Below are 12,992 nucleotides of genomic sequence, written 5' to 3' on the forward strand. Positions count from 1 at the left end.
CGTGAAAGTGGTGATGTTGCTGAAAGGCACACATGGCGACATCGCATTACTACCCCTCAGCAAGATCATTTTTTACAATTAAATGCTCGACGCCGACCGACTCTTACAGCACCAGAGCTTAGTTTAATTCTCCAGGAAACACATAATGTAACCGTTAGTCCTGACACTGTTCGCAATAGATTAAGAGATGTCAACTTAAGAAGCAGACACCCCTGGAGAGCTCAACCCTTAACGAGAGGAAATCGAGAAGTACGATATTTGTGGGCTCAAGATTATGTTCAGTGGTCGAATGAACAATGGGCCAATGTTCTCTTCACTGATGAGTCACGGAATTCATCCGGATTCGAGAAGGCTTAGGGTATCGAGGGAACCGGGAAATCTTATTCGGTTGGATCATGTTCAGGAAATGCACCCTTATCAAGGTGGAACAGTTATGGTCTGGGGAGGAGTCCAGTTAGGCCGAAAAACAGATCTCGTTTTTCTTGAAAGGTTTTTAACAGGAATCACATATCGTGATTTAATTCTTGAGCCTGTCGTGTTACCATATGCCAATGATTTTGGGAGAAACTTCATTCTCATGCATGACAATGCACGGCCTCATACAGCCAGAGTGGCGAGTGAGTTTATCAATGCTCATCAATTAAACATCTTACCCTGGCCGGCACAATCTCCTGACCTCAACCCCATCAAGCACGTATGGGACGCGGTCCAAAGAAGAATTTTGAGAATGGGTATGCCTCGTGGAACTCGTAGGGATCTGGTTCGGGCCGTGAATGCAGCGTGGCAGGCTGTACCTCAAGATCTGTACCTGACAACCTGATCAGGAACATGGAGAGACGATGTAGGGCTGTTATGAACAGTAGAGGAGGCCATACCCTTTACTAAGTAAAAATGGTTTTATCTTTTTTTTTAATTCAAAGTTTAGAATAAAAAAAAGATGTCTGTATTATTTTGAGTTCAATAAAAATCAAGGTAAATTTGAAAAATTCGGTAAATTTCGCATTTTTATTTCCAATACGTCCTGTAAACTATTTGTATATTTTAATTTTATTATATCAGAAATGAAAATAATAAAATTACTGACGATGGCTGGATAAAATTGTAATATCCCTAGACTTTTCCGGTGTGTTATTTAAGACCTTAATCAGAACAAAATTTACTCCATTCCTCTTATGGAATTTCTTTTTATTTACCTCTTTTCCTCTATTTATTTTTCACTGATTCTCTTTCGAACCATTATCTCTGTATTTTCTTAGGCCGCGATCTAATTACAGCGGAAGTTTACCATAACTCGGGACTATACTAGAACAAACATGTTTGTTTTAAAGTGAACAACAGACTCGCGTTTAATCAATTTTGTACATTATAGTTTCCGGTCGAGAAGGGAAATTTTCAGTTCATCGAGAATGAAAATAAGGAAATGGAACCTGATACGTCGTTTCAGCTCTATGGAAATCAAATTTCCAGATCTTTTATCTTGTACTCGACGCTATAGAAATAGGAAAATAAATAGAATAAATATATAGTTTAGCTAGTCACGTCATTAAGCGTGACCAACAGAGCGTTACCAACTTTTATATATTTTCTTTTAATCAAAATATTTTGGAAAACAAAAATAAATTAATTATAAAAAAAAATAAAAAAATTAAACAAAAAAAAATTTAAAAAAAATAAATAAAAAAAATTTAAAAAAAAATCTTTCAATTTATTTAAAAAAACATCATACCCAAGAAAAAGGAGAGAAAAAATATATGGATATTATCTAAAGGTTTAAGAAGTAAGAAATAATTAAAAAATTAATTATAAATATATAGTTTAGGTTAGGTTCGGTTGCTGGGGTTTCGGATCATGTTTGATCCCTCACTCGGAGGCCTTGGGCCCATTGCGATACCTCTGTATTGTTGTACCAGACCTTCCTCTCATTCTTTCTTTGCGTTAAAGTACTTCCAGCTCTTTGCAAAGTTCCCGATGTCGCTGATGTTGCCTTCTGCTTCTTCCTCTAGTCCCTCCAAAGAACCTTGCCCTAAAGTTTTAAAGCGTCGGTATTCCAGTGCCAGCCAGTGGCACAGCAGGGCTCTATGGTTTCTTCTTCCTCTCCGCATTCTCTGCATTAGTCGTCGTCGAAAACTTTCCATCTCACGAGGTGGTTACCCAAGTGGGACAGTTTCCAGTGACGACACCTACAATTATGCGTACTAGGTCCTTTTTGTGCTCTAGTAGCTGTTTTGTCTTTTTGCCAGCTACCACTGGCCATAGTCTTCGAGCTGTAGCGCAGTCCTCAGGTGGTGCCACGTCTCTTGCTGCTTGGCCTCGATGACATTTCCTCTAGCTTCCTTTAGTGTTGTAACGTTTTTAGTTCGTTGCATGTCTTTTATATATATATAATATATGATGTCTGGCCTATCATCACCGGATTCCCTCTCGTTCAGGCCGGATAGTTTATTTTACGCGTAATTTTTACGTTCCCTAGTCGCCAACCCTGTTATCGTTCGACACAACCCTGTTACTATTCTGTGGAGGCGCGCGCTGTCAACATCGCTTCTGTCAACTCTCCGTGCTTAACCTCACTTTGTTTTGACTCTCTGTTGTATCCCAGCTTTTAGAAATGGTGATTATTTAAATCTTGCTGTATAATTTGAATCAGCTGCTATTTCGAGGCTACAGGTAAAGATGAGTTATTACCTCTTATAGATTCGATATTATTATTGAATATTTTTAGGGTAGAGTTACGGATGTCCCAACTTGTATTTGTGTTTTGCTGGCACGTTGGCGTCCCTTTTCTTTTGTCCTCCAGAATGTCACATGGAAGAAAGGACATGTTGTTTATTATTTATTGAGCCCTCGGCAGTATTTCGAGGTAGGTTTATTTTGTTTATTAGACCTTGTTTGGTTTTAAACAAGAGTTTCATATTTTTAGGGTCCAAGGTACGGACTGTGTCCAAGGTACGGACTGTGTCAAAGGTACGGACTGTGTCCAAGGTACGGACTGTGTCCAAGGTACGGACTGTGTCCAAGGTACGGACTGTGTCCAAGGTACGGACTATTTCCAAGGTACGGACTATTTCCAAGGTGCGGACTGTGTCCAAGATGTCCTGTGGACGAGTGTCCCCAGTAAGAACGATTTTTTCTTACATCTAAGTGCCACAGCGTGAATGTAGCTTGAGTCCCATGCTGCTTCACTCCCATTTCTAAGCCTAATCAGTAGCTACGGCTGTAAGGATTCATGGTGTCCTCAATCTGGCCCCTTTTGTTGTTTTGACCAACAGGATCGCCGACAGACAGTACAGAGATGCGAGACCACCTCACGCTGCTACTGTTTGAAGCAAGATTACATAAAGAACAGCTAAGTGTAGATTTACGTTCTAGTTTTTATGTTTTAGATTTTCTATATTTTCAGTCTTAAACAGTAACATACAGTTTAAATAATATCGTACAGACTATATTTAGTGGTTAGATTATTAAGAACATTTATGTCGATTCAGTAGTTACAATGTGATTTAGATTTTAGGTTTCATTATATTACGCCTTGTAATAGTATTACTTTCTATAGATATTATTATTGCGCTATAGTAACACATCAGATTTAACACCACATAAAATTTAATAATTTAAAAAAAGTAATGCTACTTTTCTTATATTTTTTATAACGTTACACGCATTGTATTTTTTCATAGTCTTTTCATAGAACATATTTAATATTATTTACATACATAGTTTTACTCAACAAATAATTACTATAATAATTATTAAAATTGTACAATGCTATTTACCATCAGAATTCATCATGAATAAATATAGTTATTAGTTTTAAGTAATATACAACTGTGTTTTCTTTCTCTGTACATGCCTGGCGCCCAATATCTATATATCTTTTGTTAATTATTACTGATTAATTTTATCTCTAGTGAAATACCTTATCCACGACTGCTCTACGATGAAAAGCTGCCGTTCGCAGTGGTAGTGGTTTAAAAAACGCTACAGTGTGTTGATCGTCACAAGTGGTGGGTCATCTGCCACGGCCTCTCCCCTGGCCCCGTGTTTGGCGAGTCTGTCTGCTTCCTGATTGCCCACCACATTGCTGTGGCCTGGCACCCAGCACAGAGTAGCCCCGCCCTGACGCAGCCAGGACAGTGCTTCTCGGCACTCCATCACAGTTTTCGATCTCACCGATTGCATGGTGATGCTTCTTAAAGCGGCCAAGTTGTCAGAGTATATCACTATATCCCCTATTGGTCTATCAGCAATTTTCTCTCGTATACAACTAGCCGCTTCCTTTATGGCGTAAACCTCTGCTTGTAGAACATTACAGCCATCCGATAGCCTTAAAGATCATCGGATGTCTAGTTCCTCTGAGTGATGCCTATACCTGTGCCTCCTGAAGTTGCGGAAGCATCTGTGTAGACTGCTATCTCTTAAGTGTTCATTACTCGGTTGCTTGCCCATTCTACTCTTGTCGGGATGCGAATTCTTATCTTTTCTCCAAAATCATGTTTGGTGAACATATAGTCCGTTTTCTGGTCTAGTAGATGTGGACTCGTGTTCACCATGATTTTCCTTATCACTGGCAATATCCTCGAGTGACCGTAGTTAGTCTGGTTCCACAGATTAGATTCCCTTAATCCTAGGATTATAAATATATAAACAGTTATTATTTACATCAACATAACTCACCTCCTTAACAGCACTTGAGGGACATAAAGGGCCATTACTACGCTTTCCCGTTCAAAATATTCTAATGAAGTTGCGATGGGTTTATTTTACGGCTATTAAGCTATTTTGTACACTTTGCACTAAAAGATGTTCTAAAAAGAATAATGTTCGACTTCAAGATCTGCTAGTAAACATTTTTAAGCTTAGTATCACAACACTATTTATTTATACTAAGGGTTGGCAAAGGTTAGTCTTTGGTCGAGATTTCCGTATGTAAGAAGAGTACAATGCGTTTATAATGTACTGAACAAAAAGAGGACAGTAAACACGTTGCCAAACATATGAAATAAACCGAGAAACTGTGCACATCGCTAAGAGACGTGGAAGGGGATATAGCAGATTTGTCGCAGTTGACCGGTCGACCCAATCAATACCTCTGTCAGTACTTAAAGTTCTAGGGAAAGGTGTACGTCATGTTCAGCTTCACGATTTAATTACGTCTCGTGATACTTAATTTGTTCATTTATTAACGAATCGTTGTAATTTTCCCTATAGCTTGAATTGCTTTAAGTGCAAGCTAGAAACGCTTGCATTTTTGGTAAAAATAAGTGGAATTGAGTGGGTGTTCGATAGTGGTTGCGCTATTAGAACTCTAAATCCAAAAAATCGATATCTCGAAATCTATTAGAAGTAATAGATTGTAGTTTTTCAAGAACTTTGTTAATATTTCTGCTGTATTTTCTTTGTAGACAGTATGTGAAAATCTGTATCAATAAAAAAATTACACGATTGCTGAAAATTGCTATGCTCTAAAAGCAAATGGATGGATTGTTTACAATTTTTGAATAGAAAAAACAACCTTATCGAATTTTTCTTATGTAAACATATTGTAAAATATCCGATCTTGAAAATAAAAAAAAGTTTCAATATCTAAAGTGGTTCTTGAGTTATGGCCTGTTATGTGTTAAAAAATTGAGTTTTTAAATTATCGCGATTACTGACGTTTTCTCGTTATAAAAAAAATGACACCCTAACGATATCCTTATAATTCCATTTCAGATGCTCAGAAACATGTCTAATTTTATCTAGTTATCTCTTGAAAAAAAAGTCTTTTAAAAATAAGCGGTTTGCGATCGTGATTTTACTTTACTTGAGAGGGAAAGGCGTATCGGCAACGCCGCAACAGCACACAGTCGCGCGTCGCGTCGGTCGGTCGCATTTCTCTCACTCCGACTTAATAAGATCCCTATGCGATTTACTTCCACACATGTGAATGCCGACCCAAAAGTAACAGTTGCCAGCACGGTATAATATACATACGTGTAGTAAACCGATCATTTATGAAATTCACTTAAAAATTAACTTGATGCGGCAACTTGACATTCTTTACAGCAGAGGTACCACCTGAATCCTTAACGCGAAATTTAAATTCCATTTAGTCAGGACGGCGCCGAATATATGCATGGTTGACAACAATGAATTTAAAAATTGCGCCCTCGATTACATAACTAAAAGTTTAATTAATATTAAATATAAGAGAGAATACTTTTATATATTTAATCCAAATAATGCTATTACATAATAAAACTGTATATTATAGCCACTACACCACAAAGATAATCCTGTAAAACGTACAGTAAGAATTCATCCCGTTTTGTTCTAACCTCAAACTTTTTATTTATATGCCCCAAAGTGTAGCAATAAAAGCTACCGGAAATGCAGTTATTACACCGATATAAAACGTCGCTAAGTACTCTAAAGTGAGTTTTAGATCCCGAGATTTCTACGCTGTGTCGACAGTTGAGTGTCCTTATATGGAGCTATAAAAACATTTCTGGGCATGAAGCTCAAGTGTCAAGTGCCTTTGTCTGTGGCTGCTGTTAAGCTGCCCGATGTATATTTCAAAGTTATTTCTTTCTATTTATGACGATAATGTCTTTTAAAAGGAGAACTTACTACTATACAGGTCTCTTGAAAAAAGCTGTGTTTGAAAATGTTAGCAATTGCTGTCCTCTATCGCGAATTTCAAGTTTCGGAGCTTTACGCCCTGGGCTGCTCAGAACGGTTCTGAAAGAAGCTGTGCTCGATAGCCTGGTGCCTCCGTATGGCGCGGAACAGTTCTGAACTTTATGACTCAATTGAATGGAGGGAGAGTATCGCGTTCTTGAACAGTTCAGAGCTGCTCAACTGCGTGAAAGGAGGACAGCAAATGCAGTTCAAGCGTGGTGCTGACCAACTTATCTTCTTCATATACTGACAGCTATACGTATACAATGGCATTAAAAAAACTATCACAATATATTTCCAGATTTATACACTATGCATAAAACCAATTATAAAATAAACTAGAAATACGACAAACTAATGATAAAAATGAGCAAAAAAAATTCGCAATACGGAAAAAAAGGTTTTAAAATAGTTACTTATGACATGATATGGATTTCTTCTACAGTATGTCTCCGGATTGTCTTTACAAGAGGAAATACTTTTTTATTATTAGTCCTAAAACCCAAAACGCGTTTCTATGGTAATATAATTCCATTTTAAAAAATGCCTATACCTATGTGGCGGATTCATCTATCCAAAAAAATCCGTATGGGTTTTTCGCCACTGCACTGCAAGAAGAATCTACAAAATAAAATAGTTATTTTTTGTAAACACTTCTGCGTTAAACCTAAACGGACGCTGCTTGTCAGAAGTTGTGTTTACAGTAATAAAAGTTTGCCTAACAAAGAAAAAAATGCTTAACGTTTCGGAAAGTTTTCTCTTTCCGTCTTCATTTCATTTTTCAATTCCATTTTCATTCCTAGATAGATTTTTATTGATAAAATTTTAACAATTTAGTCATATTTTTTGCTGATTTAAAATGATAAAAAAGCACAAAATTGGGTTTGTTTAATGCTACGCAAAGGGCTTACTTTGAGAACAGCAATAAATATGACGTTAATCAAAATTAATAATAACCATCTCTCAAAGATGGAATCGAAATGCTATTACCATATAAACGCCTTTTGATTTTTAGGGCTTAAAAAATTCAACGGTATTTTCATGGTTTTTTTAATTTTTAATTTTTTTTTATTTTGAAGTTCGGATCTTTTACAAGATGTTTAAATGAGAAAAATTCGATAGGCTTATTTCTTCCATTCAAAAATTTAAAAAAAACCGTTAATTTACTTTTAGGGCATAGCAATTTTTAGCAATCATGTAACTTTTTTATTTGTAAAGATTTCCACATACTGTCTGCGAAGAAAATATAGCAGAAATATTAAGAAAGTTTTTGAAAAAAACTACAATCAATTATTTCTAATGGATTTCGAGATATACATTTTTGAATTTAGAGTTCTAATAACGCAACCTCTGTCGAACACCAACTCAATTCCACTTCTTTTTACCAAAAGTGCAAGTGTTTCTAACTTTAACTTAAAAATTTACAAGATATAGGGAAAATTACAACGACTCGTTAATAAATAAACAAATAAAGTATCATGAGACTTAAGTAAATCGTAAAACTGAACGCATGATATACACCCTTCTCTAGAATTTTAAGTACTGATCATAGACAAAAATTTGTCTATGGTACTGCCAATTTTTCCGTTGATAACTCTTAAATTACTAATTTTAAAAAAATTATACTTAAATGATTAAATTCTATGTAAAAAGGTGCTTTGGAAATGTTTTCATAGAAATACAAAATTTTCCATAGCAAAAAAGTTACAGCGATTTGTTAAAAATGCACATTTTTGAAGAACACCCCGTAACTCCGAAACGGTAACAGATATTGATGTGCGGTTTTCACCATCATGTTTTTAATGAAAATTCAGCTCCAGACACCGATATTAGTTTTCGTCTATCTCCTATAGAAAAGGGTGTTTCCATTTAAAAGCGTCGAATTTGACCCACCCTGTACATTATAAACGCATTGTACTCTTCTTACATACGGAAATCTCGACTCAAAACTAACCTTTGCCAGCCCTTAGTATACAATCTGAAATACTAGTCTTCACTAGTATTACTAAAATGAATAAAGTAAATTATGTTTTTTTAAGTAAATGCAACGCATTTATACTCAAAATACGAATTTTGAGAGATCTGACATCAGATTAGTGGAGGGAAGAAGAGTGGTGGTCAAGAACTACTAAAAAACACAACGATAATAAACGACAAATAGCAAAAACGAAACCTAAAATAGCATCCCCTTTGTTTCAGGACCTCGTGCTGCCCCACAACATGTCTAGTCGCATCATTCACAGCAATCAGAGCCTGGTGCTGCAGAAAGTGACGCGACAGAACGCGGGAGTGTACAAATGTTCGGTAGTGAATTCCGAAGGCGAGACCGTCAGCGACGAGCTCCATTTTAGAGTGCAGTGTAAGTATTCGAAACGCTGGTTTGAACGAAACAAATCCGGCCGCTACTGTAGCTTTAATGTCGATACTGTTATTAATGCTTGCTCCAACGTGAGCTTAAAGCTGTGACTTGTATGTCTTTCGGATGGACGCTTTTATATATTGAGTTTTAAAACAGGAATTTCTTAGTTGACTCTGGAGAACATTCTTTGTTTGGATTATTTTAAAAAAGTAATGTCGCGATCTAGCAATGAGGATTTTGGCTAGCGCCCGTCGCGCGTCGCTTAGATTCCAGTTTCTCTTTAACGATTAAAACGACATAATATAAAAAGGTCTATTTGTTGAATAAATATTATAAAATATAAGTATCTATAATTAATATAGGACAGGTTGATCTGGAAAATTCAAAGACAACTCTGGACTGTGAATAAAACGTTATACAATGAAACTGCTTAACGACGAAGAACATTTAGGCACTATACAACGTTTCCTGGTATAGTCATCTTGACCACTGCGTTATTATGTAATATGCTTAATGTAAATATTTAATAATATTACAAACTATACTAGTTTTCTATAAATATTACTCAGTACATATACACACCCTGTATAGTAAAAAACTTTTCGGAGAAACTATTTATCTAAGGAAGTTTAAGAGAGAGAACTAATCTTCATCATAACTTAATACTGTCCCATAATTATCAATTGTTATCAAGCACACTTCGATCAACTTCATAAACCTGAAATTAGCTCTAAAGATACTACTACAGGAACAAATTACTCTCCAGAACAAGTAGTTCTCAAACAATATGTCATATTAAATTATTAAGTTTCTATAACTACTCTGAAAACATTTATTAATTTTTTTGTCATAATTCAGTAACGTATGAATCACTGTTTATATTTATTTTATTTTTTGATCTCGTGTTTGTTTTATTATTACACTGTGTGTGATCAATTTTACAGTAAAAAATAATCATTCAGAATATTAGGCATACTTTTAGAGCTGCTTTAGAGATACCTTCAGAGCTGTTTTTGATTAGTACGATGTCATTAATTTATTGAAGGAATACAACGAAATTATGTTTATTTGTCCTACTTTTTAGCTTCTGGGGAATACTGACCACCCACCATACTTTTTTCTTCTTGCTTCTCTGTATATGTTGGGCAAAGTTCGCAGATCCTGTTTTTCGTGGATTCTTCATACAGGGTATCTCACGTCTATAAAAAAGAAACAGATTTTAACCAAGTTTTTGGTTTGAAATTTATAAATACAATGCTAACAATTTCTTATATGCAAAATGTAAAAAAATAATGCATCAAACTTCAGTGCGTGAAACTACAAATAAAAATAAAACAAAAAGTTCCTATGAACATAATGCTCTAAGATATACACCCCCTATATCTTGTTTTTTACAATTATAGATTATGCTGGGACTACTGATTCCCGTTTATATTTTCTTTGAGTTGTTCTACATAAAAAAAATGTTTTTTTTTCATAGTAACTGTTAAAATTGCCTTATATCTATCAAAAATAGTAGATAAAATAGTACTTTAAGCGCAAGGGTAGATTAAATGGTACTTTAACAGCGAGGATAGGTTAAAAACTTTATTTCTTCTCGCACGTTTTTAATTACTGCTTTCATTTTTGAAAATTTTTGTATTCCTTTTCATAAGTTATTCGAGATTTAAATGGAAGTAGTTTGGATATGGCGTTTGTCGCCTCAGCTTGAATATCTGTTGGTAAATTACTTATTTCGTTTTGAGCCATTTATGGCTCCAATTCAATCAGCTATCGACACTAAAGAGAATTAAAAAATATTGACTCAAAACTGACAACTAAAGAGACAGCTTTATTTATTTGTCAAATTACATAGAAACCAACGCCAACCCAGCACAATATTTTTTCTACTCGTAATAAATTTTTGAAATAATAATTTTTGAATATTTTTTAAAACGTAAATCGCTATGGAAAAAAATATTGTTCTATACACGACGATAAAATTGCATTATCGTCTCCCGAAATTAATACATCGCTCGTGAATTAATCTTTTTATTCGACGATAAAATACCAATTTATTGTCTTGTATAAAAAATAACTATTAATTAATAGTTAACCAGATAGTGTTTATTTTAAAGAATAAGTAAATCTAAAATGAAATTGCATTGACACAATTATTTTCATTGTTTTCAAACTAGGGCATTTTATATGAGAATATCAAACCTGTTTTCCTTTTCTTCTAAGATCCACTTCTTTGTCTCTAACACGCTTAGTCTCTTTTTGTATCCCGTTACGCTTTTCTCGATATTTTCTCGACTATTGGAAAATTGTTTCGCCCCGGGGCGCTAAACGTCGATTAAAGTGTCAACGTAACTGCATCGGAACTTGCAGAATTGACCCACATTTCGTCTCAAAGTCCGTACTTTGTGTTTGGATGGCCATTGACCAGTCGCCGGTCCTTGGAAAATAAACTTTTTATTGCTAAAGTTTCTTTCGAAATAATAAAACTGAATACAGTTTGAACTGTACCATTGACCAACAAAAATCTACGACTGAAGACAATTTAATATTTTTAGGAGTAAGTAGATTGTATAGGAGGGGGATGATAATCACCGCGCCCTTATACAGGGTGATGTTCTCTATGGGTATCTCGGAAACTAAACTAACTTAAATGAGGAAAGAATTGCAGTTTTGTGGGGTCATAAATATGCGCTTTTCAGATTTTTGAAAAAGTTCATGGCTTAATAGATATTTAAAAAAAAACAAATTCTGGCTATTTTAAAAATTGTCCCTAATTCCATTATAATCTATTTTAGAAATAAAGTATTCAGATAAAAGTTGAACTCGTAGATAATCACATCCTTGATGAGTTTGTATTCTCCGATTTTTTCTAAAGTCTGTCATTTTGGACATAATATATCACAAACATATTGTTTTTTTTTAAATGGAAACCAGAGTTGGCCATAATTTCATAAAAAGCACCATTTTTTAAGCTTTTCAGCGATATAAGCTAGTTATAGCCAATTCTTATTTTTCTTGACTAATTTCACTTAGTTGGCATGTTGTTCTTATTTTGTTATAATTATTTATAACTTATAAAAAGACAAAATGTATTATTAAACGGCTCTTTACAATTTACATTACACAAACTAAAACTAAAAATGATATCACTACATACACTTTAAGTTATTTTAGAAAATGTTCAAAAAATTCGCCATTGTTTTGAGTACATAAATACATCTTTTTAAAACTGAATTTCTAACTATTCTTACAGAAGGACCGGTCGACTTAATTAAACTTCTCCTGTACCACCTCTTCGAGTGTTCCTTAATTCATAAGTTCTTTTGTAAACCTTGTTGTTAACCATACGGCATAAAAAAAATCTAAAATGGATAGGTCAGGTGATCGAGGACGCCCATGCAATTGGTCCGCCTCTTTCTATCCCTGAGTCTGCATAATTATGATATAAATAATTTTTAACCTATATAAGTGTGTCATAATGAAATTCATGTTGGAACCACTCTATTAATGCGCGAGTATCAAAATTTAACTTTTCTAACATGTCTTGAAAACCGTTCTCTAAAAAACGTAAGTAACGTTAACCGGTCAACGTATCCTCGAAACTGTATGGCCAAGAAAAGTTGAACCAATAATCCTACACGCTTTTTTTCATTTGAAATATTTATATTTACAATTTTTGTTTATTTTAATTTACAAAGTTTGGATGTGACAGTTTCACATTTCTAAGAACAACGGCGATGTTGTTTCAGCAACGAACTTGTTTCCATGGCTAACTAAGTGAAATTAGTCAAGACAGATAAGAATTGGCTATAACTCGGTAATTTTGTCAAAAAAATATATTATAGCTTATATGGCTGAAAAGCTTAAAAAATGACGCTTTTTATGAAGGTATGGCCAACTATGGTTTCCATTTAAAAAAAACATATGTTTGTGTCATATGTCAAAAACGGCAGGCTTTAGAAAAAATCGGAGACCA

At 34.7% G+C, this 12,992-nt stretch overlaps 1 protein-coding gene across 1 annotated transcript in view; it reads left to right on the forward strand.

The window, feature by feature from the left end:
* The window catches only part of LOC115888043 (nephrin-like), a 162,266-nt gene that overhangs the window by 122,210 nt on the left and 27,064 nt on the right, over positions 1-12,992 (forward strand). Inside the window, exon 8 of the mRNA XM_030907611.1 lies at positions 8,857-9,016. Coding sequence (XP_030763471.1) covers positions 8,857-9,016 — 160 coding nt within the window. The remainder of the gene's footprint in view (positions 1-8,856; positions 9,017-12,992) is intronic.

Source organism: Sitophilus oryzae, unplaced genomic scaffold, assembly GCF_002938485.1.
Source record: "Sitophilus oryzae breed Bouriz unplaced genomic scaffold, Soryzae_2.0 scaffold_682_pilon_pilon, whole genome shotgun sequence".
NCBI lineage: Eukaryota > Metazoa > Arthropoda > Insecta > Coleoptera > Curculionidae > Sitophilus > Sitophilus oryzae.